General features: G+C 60.7%; 1 protein-coding gene across 2 annotated transcripts in view; it reads right to left on the reverse strand.

Moving 5' to 3' along the window:
- Window positions 1-15,437, reverse strand: part of HSPG2 (heparan sulfate proteoglycan 2) — a 97,428-nt gene that overhangs the window by 18,756 nt on the left and 63,235 nt on the right. Inside the window, exons 38-64 of one of the 2 annotated variants that reach the window (XM_020281103.2) lie at window positions 14,112-14,239; window positions 13,883-13,969; window positions 12,768-12,826; window positions 12,408-12,575; window positions 12,152-12,262; window positions 10,034-10,134; window positions 9,762-9,942; window positions 8,547-8,672; window positions 8,246-8,398; window positions 8,024-8,166; window positions 7,613-7,748; window positions 7,382-7,536; window positions 6,990-7,140; window positions 6,080-6,231; window positions 5,862-5,997; window positions 5,278-5,429; window positions 4,994-5,129; window positions 4,745-4,896; window positions 3,893-4,028; window positions 3,562-3,713; window positions 2,980-3,118; window positions 2,735-2,886; window positions 2,094-2,229; window positions 1,832-1,983; window positions 1,467-1,605; window positions 741-892; window positions 414-561 (exon numbers count right to left, since the gene is read on the reverse strand). In XM_020281103.2, the coding sequence (XP_020136692.2) occupies window positions 414-561; window positions 741-892; window positions 1,467-1,605; window positions 1,832-1,983; window positions 2,094-2,229; window positions 2,735-2,886; window positions 2,980-3,118; window positions 3,562-3,713; window positions 3,893-4,028; window positions 4,745-4,896; window positions 4,994-5,129; window positions 5,278-5,429; window positions 5,862-5,997; window positions 6,080-6,231; window positions 6,990-7,140; window positions 7,382-7,536; window positions 7,613-7,748; window positions 8,024-8,166; window positions 8,246-8,398; window positions 8,547-8,672; window positions 9,762-9,942; window positions 10,034-10,134; window positions 12,152-12,262; window positions 12,408-12,575; window positions 12,768-12,826; window positions 13,883-13,969; window positions 14,112-14,239 (3,733 nt within the window). Of the gene's footprint in view, window positions 1-413; window positions 562-740; window positions 893-1,442; window positions 1,606-1,831; window positions 1,984-2,093; window positions 2,230-2,734; window positions 2,887-2,979; window positions 3,119-3,561; window positions 3,714-3,892; window positions 4,029-4,744; window positions 4,897-4,993; window positions 5,130-5,277; window positions 5,430-5,861; window positions 5,998-6,079; window positions 6,232-6,989; window positions 7,141-7,381; window positions 7,537-7,612; window positions 7,749-8,023; window positions 8,167-8,245; window positions 8,399-8,546; window positions 8,673-9,761; window positions 9,943-10,033; window positions 10,135-12,151; window positions 12,263-12,407; window positions 12,576-12,767; window positions 12,827-13,882; window positions 13,970-14,111; window positions 14,240-15,437 lie in introns of both variants that reach the window. The other variant, XM_075994835.1, reaches the window with a different exon arrangement.

Genomic DNA, 15,437 nt, shown 5'->3' on the forward strand with positions numbered 1-15,437 from the left:
CCTCCTCTACCACCACTACTAGTAAAGATGTTTATTGGGGTACAACCTAAAACCACCCTCCAGCACCCCCACAGATGCAGTTCCAGGCTTCAGGGAGCTCAGTGAATTGTCTCAGTTGGGGACAGTTGGGGACAAGGGCTCTACTACCCCGTTCACAGATGGGGACAGTGACAAGCAGAGGTGAAGTCCCTGCGTGACATCTCTGAGAGTGGACAGAGGAGCTGGGGCTCAGGCTGCAGGAGCCAGACTCCAAAGCCTGTGCTTCCAGCCCCCAAGAGGGACAGGAACCACCCCACGTGCCCTGGGGTCGAAGGGGCAGTTGCCAAAAAGTGTTTCCTTCCCCCCACTCTGCCTCTGGTCTCCCTCCCTTCTTCCATCCTCTGGCCTCCCAGACCCACTGCAGGGACCCTCACCAGGGACGTGGACAGAGCTTGAGCCAGAGGCCTCAATGGTGACCAGGACCGAGGCCTCCAGGGGGCCAGAGCTGCCCACCACATGGCACACATACTCGCCCGAGTCGGCCGGGGACACCTGGTGCAGCCGCAGCCGTGAGCCGTGGGCCTGGATGGGGACAGGACAGAGGAGCAGAGTGAGGTGCCACTCTGGAATCGTGGAAGGCCTGGGGCCAGGGTCTAACCTCTGACCCACACCCCACATGGCTCCCAGGCCCCGTTCCTGGGCAGAGCTAGCCAGGGCCCCCACATCTGGCGGTCGTATCCCATTTCTGGCCGGCCACATACCTGATGGTGACTGGGGAGGCTGCCCCCACGCCTGTGCCAGGTAACCTGGGCGTGGGCCTGCCCGGGCACCACGCAGTTCAGATCCAGGCTCTGCCCCTCGGCCACCTGTGATGACGATGACTCAATTCTGATGGGCATGGCACCGCCAGAGGCTGGGGCACAGAAGCAGCAGGTCAGGGCTTAGCCACAGTCAGATTTAGGGGATGGGTTTGGAGAGACATTCAGCCGCAGGGACCCATCCCCCAGGGGAGCAACAAGAGTTAACACTTATTAAGCACTTGCAGTATGCCAGGCATTGTTCTAAGCACTTTACGTGTACTAACTCACTTAATCCTCACACAATTCATAAACTTCCTGTGGTGACAGAAATGGTCTTTTATCTGCACTGGCCAAGACAGTGGCCACTAGCTGCACGTGGCTACTGAACACTTCAAATGTTAGAAACAGAGTTTTAACATTTATTTAATTTCTATTGGCACAGGTGCCTCGTGGCTGCTGCACTGGGAGTGCAGTTGTGAGGCTGGAATGACCGAGACCGCAATGTCACTGGTGAGGAAACTGAGGCTGGGATGGGGAAGTCACTCTCTAAGGCCCTTACTGGTGCAGGCAGGATTGGAACCCGCATCTTCCTGCATGGCCCTTGCCCTGACCACCGCCAGGTCCCAGGACTCTCAAAGCTCCTCCTCCCCAGAGCTCTGTCACCTGTGTCTCCTTCGTCACACTCACTGGAGGGGTTGCTGGCGCTGGGGGACACGGAGACCACGATGGAGGCCTCCAGCGCGTCGATGTTGTTGTTGGCCCGGCACACGTACTCGCCCGAGTCAGCCACGGACATCTGGTGCAACCGCAGGCGGGAGCCATGGGCCTGGGCGGGAGGGTGGGCATGGAGGGGAGGAGGAGTTGGGGGGGGGCAGGGTCACCGCTGGCCCAGGCCTCCCCCATCAGACCTGCCAAGGCTGCCTTCTGTCTACCCAGGGCCCGGTCTGCGGGGACTTCCAGGGTGCAAGAGAAGGGGCCCATGGGGCTGTCCCCGCACTGCCCACCCCTGGAGACGGGGGTCCAGCCCCTGCTGCCATGGCTCCACGCCGTACCTGGTGTCGGGAGGGAAGGCTGCCCCCACGCTTGTACCACGTGATGACAGCCTGGGGCTGTCCGGCCACCACGCAGTTCAGATCCAAGGTCTGTCCTTCCACCACCGTGGGGGACGAGGACTCGATCCTGATTGGTCGGATGACGCTGGGCACTGGGGATAGGGGGACACACAGCCAGTGTGAGACAACAGTGACAGCGCCGAGGACCTCTCTGCCTCCCCCTGCAGCCGCCTGCCCCGACCCCTGCCCTCTGCGCTCTCACCATGGGGGGGGCCGCTGCCCTGGATGGTGACGATGAGAGAGGTCTCCTGGGAGCCGGCACCATTGCTGACGTGACACACGTACTCGCCTGAGTCCGCAGGAGTCACTTTAGGGATCCGTAGCCGGGAGCCCACGATCTGGAGGGAGCAGGTGTCAGTAGGTGGGGGGTACCACCGCGTCTTGGGACTGCTGTTGCCACCCCTGGACTCGGGACCCCGGCCTTCCTGCGGCGCCTGGCGAGGCGTGTTGCCTGTCTCTGGGCTGGGGTGGACGGTGCCTCTGGTCTTTTGTCACCTCTCCAGAAAGCCTGGAGGCCCTCCCCAGTGTGGACACGGCACCCCGCTGGGGCTCCGGCGGCCTGCGAGCTGCCTGAGGGCAGACGACTGTCTCATTCCACCTGGGATCTGCAGTGTCAGGCACAGGACCTGGCCTGGGGCAGCTTCCCGGGAGACTCAGTGGACCCAGCTGAGGCCCACAGGACTTAGCTCCGTGTTCTCAGCACCAGTACAGGGCCCACCCAGCAAGGCACTCAGTGTTTGTTGAATGACTGAATAAGCACAGAGCACGGTGCTGAGAACCACCCCCACTTCCCGTCAGGGCCGGTGCACCCTGCTTTTGGCCTCCCTGCCTATAGCTGTGTACCTGGTGCCTGGTGGGCAAGCTGCCACCACGCTTGTACCAGGTGATGGTGTGGGGGGCCTGGCTGGCGACCATGCAGTTGAGGTCCAGGGTGTGGCCGTTGGCCAGGGAAGCGGAGGAAGACTCGATGCGGACGGGGTACACCACGCTCTGGGCTGGGGGCGAGACGGAAGGCAGGTGTGGGAGCTGCTGGGGTGGAGTGGGTCCCCGCAGCCTTCCTCCACCTGCAGGACCCCTGGGACACTCACAGTGGGAGGTGCTATGGCGCTGCTGGATGGTGACCAGGACTGAGGTTTCCTGGGTGCCTGAGCTGCTGACCACGCGGCACACATACTCCCCAGAGTCGGCCGGGGTCACCTGGAGTAGCCGCAGCCTTGAGCCATGCACCTGGGAGGGGCAGGCAGGAGAGGCAGGAGAGGAAGGAGGGGCAGGATCAGAGCCGGGCACTAGGGCTCCTGGCCAGGCCCCTGTTCCCGTCCCTGGTCCCCAAGACCTTCCAGGGAGAGCCACCTTCTTCCTTCCTTTCCCCTGCCCCACGTCGGGACTGGGTCTAGCCTGCCACCTCACCCCTGCCAGGGACCACTGAGACTTGGCACCGGGGAAATGTGGGCACCAGTGTTTGCTGACATGGTACAGGTAGATGAGGTGGGCAGCATGTGCCCACTTGATGGATGAGGACACTGAGGGTCAGGGAATCAAGTGACGGGCCTAAGGTCTCACGGCAGGCAAGCGGCAGAGCAGTGTCTGAACTGAAATGTGCCTGAATCCAAAGCCTCAGCTCTGCATGCCAGAGTGACACGGTCCTCCAGGCCTTCCTCAGCCCCTCCTACCTGGTGCCGGGCGGGGAGGCTGCCCCCACGCTTGTGCCACGTGACCTGGGCGTGGGCCTGCCCGGAAACCAGGCAGTTCAGATCCAGGGTTTGCCCTTCGGCCACATGTGAGGAAGATGACTCGATCCGGACTGGGGGGGTGACCCCAAGTGCTGGGGACAGAGGGCAGAGGGTCAGTCCCCAGCTTCGAGGTGGGAAGAGACAGGGCTACTGGTCTTGTGGCAGGGGCAGTTGGAGGCGGGACCCCGGAGCATGCCATCGCTGCAGTGGGGAGCCCCTATCCCCTGCCCTGGGCTGGGCCCCAGCCCCACCCTGCCCCACAGCTACTCACCGGGCACAGAGCCTGCAGGCTCAATGGTGACCAGGACGGAGGCCTCCAGGGGCACAGAGCCGCCCACCACTCGGCACACATACTCGCCCGAGTCAGCAGGGGACACCTGGTGTAGTCTCAGCAGGGAGCCATGGGTCTGTCCAGAGTGGGGGGTGAGTCAGAGGGAGCCCTTGTGGGACCCCTGAGCCTGCCCCTGCAGCCCTGCCTCACTCTGACCCCCAAGGCCTGGCCATCAGCCCTGGATCAGTGGTGGGGAAGGGGCACTCTCGTCCCAGGAGTGGGGTGGTGAGCCTGGGGGCCCCTGGTGAACCGGGCACACCCTCCTTCCACATTCCATCAATTCTAGACACACATCTCAGTGTCTCTGAAACCAAGATGCACCTACGATGAATAATCTTGCAATTATGAATACAAGCTTTTTTTGTCTTCAGAGGTACATAAAATAATGGTGCATTTTGTAATCAGTGGTATCTTAAATTCTCTAGAATACGGTAATAATAGTAGTTAATGGTATTATGGTAATATTGACAGCTTAGAGGACTTTCTACAAGCCTAGCCTCTGAGTATTTCACATGTGTACTAATTAACGTTTAAGACAGTTCTGTAAGGTAGGTACTATTGTTTCCATTTTAGAGATGCTGAAACTATAGCTCAGAGAGGTTAAGTAACTTGCCCAAGGTCACCAGCTAACAAGTGTTGGAACCAGGATTCATACCTGGGCTGGCAGGTCCTACACGCCGGGTTCTGGCCACTGCACTACACGCCCACGCAGTGGGGTCCAGGGCCACCTCTGCCTCCACCACCCAGGAGCCACACCCTCCTCCATGGCCGGTCTGTCCCCGAGTCCCATACCTGGTGCCGGGCGGGGAGGCTGCCCCCGCGCCTGTGCCAGGTGACCTGGGCGTGGGCCTGGCCCGGCACCACGCAGTTCAGATCCAGGGTCTGCCCCTCGGCCACGTGCGAGGAGGAGGGCTCGATTCGGATGGGCTGGGTGCTGCCGGGGGCTGGGGGATAGGACAGGGCCCGGTCACTCCAGTCCTCTGAGGTGGCCCCAGCCCGTCCTCTTTCTGCATCCCGGCCCAGCCCGGCGGCCCCGCTCACGGTAGGCGAAGTTGGCTCCCTGAGTCCTGGTGACCATGACCCTGAGGGAGGCCTCCACGCCGTTGCTGGCCCGGCAGACGTACTCCCCCGCGTCGGCGGGCGAGGCCTGGAAGATGTACAGGCGGGAGCCGCGCACCTGGGCAGTGGTGGGCAGGGGCGTGAGAAAGGGGCTTCCCGGAGCCCAGCAGGTGTCCCCACCGCTGCCCTGCTGAGCCGGGAACTGCCAGTCACCCAGCCCCCCCAGCCCCGCCACGGCCCCTTCCCACGTTCCTGGCGCCGTGTACCTGGTGCCGGGCGGGGAGGCTGCCCCCTCGCTTGTACCACGTGACCTGGGCGTGGGCCTGCCCTGCCACCACACAGCTCAGATCCAGGGTCTGCCCCTCGGCCACTGTGGAGGATGTAGACTCGATCCTGACCGGTGGGACGGGTCCCTGGGCTGTGGGGACAGCAGTGAGGGTAGGGCATGCTCCCCTGAAGAGAAGGCAGGAGCTGTCCGCCCTGGGGCCAGCTCCGCCTTGGGTTCCGAGGCCAGGCCCATGCTTTTGGGGGCTTGGTGGCCTGAGGCTTTTGATGTCCTCAGCTTGGTAAGGGGCCAAGCCTTGCAGAGGTGGAGAGAGGAAGTGAGAGCGAGATGAGGGTAGTGGGGGCTGGGAGAGAGGAAGAGGAGGCAGGAACAGGCAGCAGAGGAGTGGCCAAGGAGATGGGATGAGGGCGTCGAGTCGGACAAGTGGCATCTGCCTGCACAGGGCCCCGTGGCCAACTCCCGCCTGGGCCTCCTGCCCAGCGCCAGGAACAAGAGTCCCTTGGGCCCCACTGCCCTGGAGCGCTTGCTGCCCCTCAGCTCGCCACGTCTCTGGGAGTCACTCACCAGGGATGGAGCCGGCGGGCTCGATGGTGACTAGGACGGAGGTCTCCAGGTGCTCAGAGCCGATGAGCACACGGCACACATACTCGCCCGAGTCGGCAGGGGACACCTGGTGCAGCCTCAGCAGCGAGCCGTGGGTCTGCGGGCAGATGGTGGGTTGGGAGGGGCTTGGAGCAGCCCGGTCCCACCCCTCCAGCAGGCTGGACCCAGGGCGGCCGTACCTGGTGCCGGGCGGGGAGGCTGCCGCCGCGCCTGTGCCAGGTGACCTGGGCGTGGGCCTGCCCGGGCACCACGCAGTTCAGATCCAGGGTCTGCCCTTCGGCCACGTGGGAGGAGGAGGGCTCGATGCGGATGGCCTGGGTGCTGCCGGGGGCTGGGGCACAGGGGGCTGCTCAGAGCCGGGCTCCTGAGCCCAGCCCGCAGCCCTGGTGCTGACGGCCCAGGATGCGGCCAGGCCCTAGCCTGGGAGGGCTGACGGGTGGCCCTCTGGGCCTGGGACCACACTCTTTTGCCTCGGTGTGGCCGCCGGAATGTGCCTCCTTCTCTCCCCCACCTCTAACTGGGAGCTGGAGGCCCGTTTGCCACCCACGACTTCTTGATGATGAACCGCTGTGGCCCGCAGGGAACCAGAGACCTTGACCGCCCAGGCCGGGCCCCAGGATGTGGACAACAGACACAACTCCCTTCTGCTGTGTCGCCACGTGCTCGCAAGTGGTTTCCACTGACACCATCTCATGTAAACCACACCATCACCAAGCAGGTGGGTGGAACTGTCCTGTTTCACAGATGGGGAACCTGAGGTCCCCAAAGGTCAAAAGAGGTTCCAGGCTGATAAAGGGCAGAGTGAGGCTTTGAACCCAGATCAGCCGGATTCCAGCTCCGTGTTCAGCCCGGACTCGCTGCTGCTTCCTGATGAGTTCGGAAACATTTCCCTCACACGGGCCCCTGGTAAGTGCCAGCAGGCGTGTCCCAGCTTCAGTCCCTTTGTCTCCCTGAGCCAGCGGGGAGGGTCACAGCCTGCCTGGAACGTCCCCTCTATCCTGACACCACTGAAGGGGACACGGGCACCTTCCCTGGGAGGAGAGGCACAGCCCCTGCCCAGCCCCTGCCCAGCCCCACCTGGCTCCTCACCTGGGATGTGGCTGGGGCCCGAATGGGTGCCGTGGAGGACAGAGACGACGATGGAGGCCTCCTTGGGGCCTGACCCGTTCTCCACGCGGCACACGTACTCCCCAGAGTCGGCCGGCGAGACCTGGGGGAGCCGCAGCCGGGAGCCGTGGACCTGGGCGGGGCAGCACAGGTATGTGAGGGCAGGGACGGGTCCGTAGTCACCGTCCCTCTGAGCCTCAGAGATTCATTCAGCAAACTCTCGGGGGCTCTGCTGGGAACGGGGCAGGGTGGGAGGTAAGGCCTCCCTGCTGGGGGGGCACGGGGTTGGGGGGGTGCCTCCCCGGGCACGGGCCCACCCCAGCCAGAGCCCCTCGCCCTGGGGCGCCCTGCCTCGGGCTCAGGGACCCTCCTACCTGGGCGTGGGCGGGCAGCCTGCCCCCTCGCCTGTACCAAGTGACCTGGGCGTGGGCTGACCCTGCCACCACACAGTTGAGGTCGAGCGTCTGGCCTTCAGTCACCGATGGCGACGAGGACTCGATCCTGACTGGCGGTGCGCCGGCGCCTGAGGCTGGGGAAGAGGGTTGTGAGCAGGTCTGGGGGAGCCCTGGCAGGCCCCCACCCCTCCACTCCCAGAGGGCCGGCACCTGCGTGCACCACCACTTGGATCCGGGCCTGGGCGGTGCCCGCGGGGCTGCTGGCCACGCAGAGGTAGAAGCCGGCGTCGGCAGCGGTGATGGCGGGGATGAGCAGCGTGGCGATGTCCGTGCGCTCGGACCGGGCCTGCGTGGGGCGGGAAGGGTCAGCCGCCCGAGAGGCAGCCTGGCAGGGCCACCAGCGAGGGGGCGGACGGGGCAGAAGAGGGAGAGGCAGCCACAGAGGCAGTATCAGCACCCAGGGCAGAACCAGGCAGCAGGGAGGGCGCCAGAGGCTGCCTGCGGGGCTGCATGGCCCGAGCAGGCCGCCATCGTGGACGTGGAGGGGCAGAGAGGCGGCGCTGGGGCAGGGAGTGGGGGGGGGGCAGCCAGCGCTGTGGCCTGGGGGGCCGGTCTGCTCACCTGCGGGGGGAGGCTGCCGCCTTCCTTCCTCCAGGTGATGGTGGCGCTGGGCACGCCTGCGGCCCTGCAGTACAGCCTGACGGTGCTGCCCTCCTGCACCTCGGTCTTCTCTGGGCTCACCTGCACCCTGGGCCCGTTGCCCCCTGCGACAGAGCCCGGTGAGGACACTGCTCTGGGCAGCCGCCGGGCTCCCGGCCCCCACCCTCAGCCCGGCCCTCTCACCGAGCACGTGGAGCACAGCCCTGGCCACCTGCTGCCCGGCGCTGCTGTGGGCGCGGCACAGGTACTGGCCCTGGTCCGAGGGCTCGGCGGCCGGCAGGTGCAGGATGCCGCCGTGGATTTGTGCCTTCTGAGGGAGCTGGCTGCCGGGGCCCCCTGACAAGGAGACGTGGGGTCAGTGCCCACCGGCACGGGTGTGGCCTGGTGCCCTGGGGGCTGCAAGTCCACAGCGTAGAGTCTGCCCCTGCCCTCCTCCCACACCAGGGAAGCCGGGCCCCCAACGTCACTCTGGCCACAGCCTCACCTGTCCACTCGAGGGTGGGCGTGGGGGTCCCGGTGGCGCTGCAGCGGAACTCGGCCAGCTGCCCGGGCTGCACTGTGAGCTGCGGCGGGTGGATGGAGACCACGGGGGCAGACGAGGTGCCCGAGGCTGATGAGGGGGAGGAAGGACATGCATCAGGGTGGGGAGTGTTGTCTGACTCACGGCAACAGCCTCCTTGCTGGTCTCGGCTTCCAGGTTAGCCCCCCATGGCGTCTGTGCACGCAGCAGCCAGAGGGAGCTTCGGAAGCATCAATGGCGTCTTGTTCCTGCCCTGCTTAAGACCTGTCCATGGCTCAATGTTGCTTTTAGCATAAAACCCAGACTGCCTGTTCTCATCCGCCCATCCCACGTGCTCTCACTTCTGCCCATGTCTTCACGTTCCTCACCAGCCCTCCTTCCGCAGCCCCAGCCACGTTGGCGTCATTGTGCCTCAAACACAGCACCATGCTCCTGCCTCAGGGCCTTTGCACTTGCTGCTCCTGTTACCTAGAACACTCTCTGCCAGCTTTCTAAAGGGCACAACACCTACCTTTCCTTCAGGTCCCAGCTTAGCTGTCACCCCCTCAGAGAGGCCCTCCCTGACCACTCACCCAGTGTAGCCCCCCCACCTCGTTTCTTGCTTTCTCATCGCCCTGTTTGTCCCTAGACTGGCACTCAGCACATGTGTAATCTTCTTTATTTTTTTTGAGACAGAGTCTTGCTCTGTTGCCTGGGCTAGAGTGCCATGGCGTCATCATAGCTCACTGCAACTTCAAACTCCTGGGCTCAAGCGATCCTCCTGCCTCAGCCTCCTGAGTACCTGGGACTACAGGCACACACCACAATGTTTGGCTAATTTTTCTATTTTTAGTAGAGATGGGGGTCTTGCTCTTGCTCAGGGTGGTCTTGAACTCCTGACCTCAAGGAATTCTCCCACCTCAGCCTCCCAGAGTGCCAGGATTACAGGCGTGAGCCACCGTGCCCGGCCCATGTGTGATTGATTATCTTGTTTGCTCATTTGTTCCCATGGCTATGGTCTCCCCAGCTAGAACACAGACTTCAGGAGGGCCAAGACCCTTCATGTCCTTCCTTCCTCTGCCTCTTCAGAGCCTGCCCAGGACCAGGCACACAGTAGGTGCTCAGAAATTATTGCTGCATGAAGAAAGGGTGCGCCAGTACCGTAGGGCATGGGGGGCCAAGCTGGGGTGGGAGGCGTACCCTGCACGTGCAGCGTGGCCGTGCCCTGGTCCATGGCGAACATGTTGGAGCCGGTGCACACGTAGGTGCCCGCGTCACTGGGCTGCACGTTGCGGATGGTCAGGATGCCATTGAAGTCCATGGCTCGGGTGGGCAGTTTCCCGTTGTGCAGGCGGGTCCACACCAGGGTGTAGGCCGGAGACTGCAGGGCCAGGGGCAGGGGTGAGGGTCACGGGTGGGCTCAGACCCCAGAAGAGAGCCCCTCCCCCAGCCCTACTCTCTGCCCTGCGCACCTTGCTCTTGGCCGTGCAGATGAAGGTGACGTCGGCCCCGGGGCGCACACTCTGGCTCCGCTGCTCCTCCACCGTCACTGTGATGGGCTTGCTTGGAGCCTCTGTGGGGCGGGAAGCCCCCCGTGAGCTGGTGCCCGCCAAGGCCCTGTCCCACGGCCACTTTCTCTTTCCCCACACCCCCTCTGGGCGTCACTGCCTTCCTGGTCCAGCTTAGCTGCCGTCCACCCCTGGCGCCTGCCTCCCCATGCTGGCCGCACCCCGCCCTCCCCGTTCTCCCCGCGGGCGCACACGGCCAGCGGATGCGCTTGGGGAACGGCACGCTACAAGTGCACTTGGCTGCGGTTCACGATGGCAGACCACAAACGAGCTCCTAACACTTCACACTCACTTAGCTCCAACCGGGTCTCTCCCCGTGTCTGGTTTGAGTTTCTACCCTCCCAAATAACTATTTCACACCTCCTCCGGTCCCCTCCCAGCCACTGTCACAGCTGGTGGCTTCAACCCACTCTTGGTGAGAAAACAGAAACTGCTAGTCAGGAGTTTTCCCATCTTCCCACCTCCCTCCTTCCTGGCCCTGAAGGATGGGACCCTCCCGCCCCCTCAGTCCCACCCCTGCACCTTCTGAGTGCTGCACCCCTCCTGAGGACTTCTTCCCTCGCCCTCTCTCATGGGCTCATTTCACTCCACAGACAAATGTGTTCTAGAATCTCCCACTTCTGAAATTCCCCCCGACCCCATGCTCTCCCAGCCACCGCCCCATTTCCTGGCCTCCCCTCAGAGCCAAGACTCTTGCAAGGGTTGTCTACTCTGGCTGCCCTCCCTTCCCTCCCCTTCCTTGCTCCACTCCAATCTGGTTTCTACCCCTTCTCTCCACTGAAAAACACTCATGTCAAAGCATGACCCTCTCTGCCTCCCTGGGGGCGAGGCTGGAAGCCTTTCCCTCCCGACTCCCCGGTGCAGCCTCCTCCCCGCTGCTCCTCGTCTCCAACTTGACCTGGTCACGCTGGAGCTCCCTGGGGCTCTGCGCTGGGCCCTGTCCTCCAGCCATATTCTGCCTGGGTGGCTTCACCCTGCCCCGTGGCTTTAAATACCATCCTTGTGCCAATAGCTTCCAAATTCATTTCTCTGGCTACAGCCCCTTTCCCGAGTTCAGACTCACATGGCCAAACACCTGCCTGATGGGCCCACTTAGGTATTTTGCCGGACATCTCCGATTCAGAAAGTCCAAATGGAACTTGCGATTCTCTCTGACCTGTTTGCATATGTGCTGCGGAACATGTACCCCAGTCCCCGGACCCCAGGGCAGGGGCTCCAGGGTGCGTGTCTACACTGCCAAGCTTTCTTGCCGCATTAAGCAACGATTGCTCGTGGTGGAAATGTGTGTGAGGACATGCCTTTATTGCATGCCTTCCCTTCCCGTCTCTCTCTACCTCCCTCAGCTACTTGCACGCACATCCTTGTTTCAGACTCTGCCTTTGAGGGAGCCTGAATGCAGACACCCTCCTCCTGGAGCCTCCTTTTTTTTAAGACAGAGTCTCGCTTTGTTGCCCAGGCTAGAGTGAGTGCCATGGCGTCAGCCTAGCTCACAGCAACCTCAAACTCCTGGGCTCAAGCAATCCTGCCTCAGCCTCCCAAGCAGCTGGGACTACAGGCATGCACCACCATGCCTGGCTAATTTTTTCTATATATATCAGTTGGCCAATTAATTTCTTTCTATTTATAGTAGAGACGGGGTCTTGCTCTTGCTCAGGCTGGTTTCGAACTCCTGACCTCGAGCAATCCGCCCGTCTCGGCCTCCCAGGGTGCTAGGATTACAGGTGTGAGCCACCCCGCTCCCGGCCGTGGAGCCTCCTTTATCTTGGTAATTAGCACCCCGTTTACCCAGTTCCCAGAATCCAGTTTCCCGGGCACCATCCTTGTCCTTCTTCCTCACTGACCACAATCAAGTTCTGTTGATTCTGCCTCTAAAGTGGACCTTGAAGCCGTCGCCTCTCCCCATGTCCATGGCCTCTGCCCTTGCCAGGCGACCACTGGCCCCTCCCAGCAGGTGGAGGCGCCGTCTGCAGTCTGCAGCCCAGCCCGGACAGGCAGTCTGTGGACGGGGCAGCAGGGACTCACCGGTGACCAGCAGCTCTGCACGGCTGGTATTGACATGGTGGAGGTTGCGACAGGTGCAGATGTAGACGCCAGCATCCGCGGGCTGGACGCTGGGGAAGTGGAGCTCAGAGCCTGGCGGGGAGGGGACGTGAGCCTGTGAGTGCAGTTGTACCCCTTCTCCCATCCAGCCCCACACGCGAGGTGCTGGGACAGGCCCCTGCCTCCCCTCCACGGCAGTGGTGGCTCAAGGGGCTGAGCGGCCTGGGGCCATGGGTACCTTGATGTCGCTGCTGGGTGCTGCTGGGCAAGGGCCGCCCATCCTCACGGGACCAGTAGAAGTAGTGGGGTGCGCTCCCGCTGACCTGGCACCGCAGTGAGTGGGGGCCGCCTTGGGGCACGATGCTCCGGGCAGGATGCACCTGGACCACCAGTGGGGCCTGGTTTGCTGGGGGTGGGGTGGGGACAGGAGAGGCCAGTCGGACAGGAGGCCCCAGCACGCAGCTTTGCCTCAGACATCTCTGCTCTCCAAGAGACTGGGGTGCCCCGCCCTCAGCCCTGTCCCCAGACCTAGTATCCCCCAAACTCCCAGGCTCCTGCCTTGCCCATCACCCGCATCCTGGGCTACAGTCCCACTTACTCTGTGGCACGCACCGGCCCCCTCGCACATTGGGATTACCCACGTAACCTGGGGCACACCTGCAAGGGGGAACAAGGACAGCTCTGTCAGGCCCCAAGGGTCCCAGTGCCTCATGGCGGACTTGGGGAGCCAGAAGATTGGCTGGCTGCCCTGTTTGGGGTGAGGAGACTCAGAGCTCCAGAAGCACTTTGGGGACCAAAGAGGCCCCAACATAGGGCATCAGTGAGCTGAGAAAAGAGACTCTAAGGCAGTGTTAGCAGGTTGGCTAATAAGGGAGGTACATTATTCTCTAGGGAAACATGCATTCAACATGTTTATTAAGCAACTACTATGTGCCACGCTAGGTGTTGGAAATACAGTAATGAACATGATGATGTCCTTGGTCTTGTGGAACTTACTAGTTGGGAACTCAATGTGGAAATGCAAAATGAGAGTGAGGGGAGCATTATCAGGACTGTGGGAGCCCAAAGGTGGGTGGGGGGCATTCACTCAGCCCTGAGAATCAGGGGGGCTCCCCAGAGGATGGGACTTCTGAGCTGTCGTATCACCTCGGAGCAGGCTGCACTCTTCTTTCAGAGAACTTATTACACGGTTTGTAAATGTATATCTGCATGATTACTTTTTTCCTGCCTTGCCTCCTGTTAGGGGCAGTAGACTCCATAAGGGCTGGGATGGAATCTGCCTTGATCACCACTTCATCTCCAACACCCCAGCACGCTGCAGGGCACACAGATGCCGGATAAAAATGTGCTGAGTGAGTGAGTAAAGCCGACCTTGCAGGCTGAGCAGGTGTTAGCCAAGAAGGGGAGGTTTGGAGATGAGGAAGGTTCCATGCAGAGGGGACAGCACATGCAAGATCTGAACATCAAGGACTTAAGAAGAGAAGCCCAGCTAGACTACGACGTTGGGTGTCAGAAGTAGGATGAGAATGGCGTATGGTAAGGATGACTGAGGAGCCTGGGCTTGTCCCAAGGGCCATGTGGAGTCTTGGAAGGGTTTTGGGCAGGAAAGAACATAGTCCCGGTAGAGACTTTTGTGAGCGAGACCATTAGGGCTCTCCCCTAGGAGTCTGCCATTTGTCCCCCTCCCTTCCTTCCACCTGTTTGCAAACTTACTGCTCACAGTACTGGCCAGTGTAGCCGGGTTCGCAGGCCGTGCAGCGGTACCCACCGGCTCCCAGGCTCTCACAGGTGCGGGAGAACCTGGGGTGGGGGAGGCAAAGGTCAGGCCACAGGAAGCCCTCCCCCATCTTGCTCCTTCCGTGCACGCCTTGAAGGCCAGTGCAATGCCCTCCTCCATCCCCCAGCGGGATGTTGTCCCTGGGCCTTGAACAAGGGCACCCACATGTTCTCTGGGTTGGTCAGTGGGCAGGCACAGGGCTGGCAGTCCTCAGGCGTCCCGGCTGTGGCATCTCCGTAGTAGCCAGGGGCACACAGTTCGCAGAACTCCCCGGCAGCGTTGTGCTGGCATTGCTGCAAGGCACAAGGATGTTAGACACCAGCCATTTGGCAAAATTTACTAAAATCCTTTCAATTTTGCAACCCCTTAACCTAGAATTCCAAGTTTGTGAACTTATCTTTTTTTTTTTTTTTTTTTTTTTTTTTGAGACAGAGTCTCACTCTGTTGCCTGGGCTAGAGTGCTGTGGCGTCAGCTCAGCTCACAGCAACCTCAAACTTCTGGGCTCAGGCAATCTTCCTGCCTCAGCCTCCGGAGTAGCTGGGACTACAGGCATGTGCCACCATGCCCGGCTAATTTTTTCTATATATTTTTAGTTGGCAAATTAATTTGTTTCTATTTTTAGTAGAGATGGGGTCTCACTCTTGCTCAGGCTGGTTTTGAACTCCCAACCTTGAGTGATCCGGCCACCTTGGCCTCCCAGAGTGCTAGGATTACAGGTGTGAGCCACCGTGCCCAGCCTGTGAACTTATCTTAAAGAAATAATCATGGAAGGGCACAAAGATTTCATTGTGGAGATATTCATCTCAGTGATGTTTATTAAAGCAAAATGCTGGAAACAAACCCAAACATCCATGAGTGGGCAACTGGATAAATTTAAAGTACTTCCATCTAAATAGTTATCAAAAAGGATGATGTTGATTATATTTCTTATATTTTTCTACCTAAATACCTGTAATATCAAAGGAAAGTAATGGTATACACTTGGATATTTGGGGACAGAGTTTTACCATAAAACCAAATGTGGGTTACATAGTCTCCTCCGAGGAGATCCGTGTTTGTTGTATCAACAGAGCTTGTCCTTGCCCACGTTTAGCTTGTGGCCCTGTCAACCAGCTGGGGGCTGGTTACATGTACCCTGGGGGCTATACAGACACTACTCTGACAAGTCCAGGTATAAAAATATATATACCTAATGACATGGAAAGATGTTCAGGAACTAGTAAGGGGAGAAAGCTGATTACTGAACACGATGATTGATTTGGAAGATGGAAAGTGTATTAATGTGTGTGCATATTTGCCCAGAAAGGGAGCAAGGGAGCCCACTCTAAAGTTGACGGTGATTCCTCCAGGTGGTAGGATTACAGGGGATTTTTACTCTCTTTTTGGGTTCCCGCTGTAGTCTGACTTCTTTACAGAGAATATGTGTCACTTTGGTGATAAAAAATATTAATAGTAAGACCAAAGTTTTCTTTACAAAGAAAGATGCAATT

The sequence above is a fragment of the Microcebus murinus genome, chromosome 2 (assembly GCF_040939455.1).
Source record: "Microcebus murinus isolate Inina chromosome 2, M.murinus_Inina_mat1.0, whole genome shotgun sequence".
Taxonomy (NCBI): Eukaryota; Metazoa; Chordata; class Mammalia; order Primates; family Cheirogaleidae; genus Microcebus; species Microcebus murinus.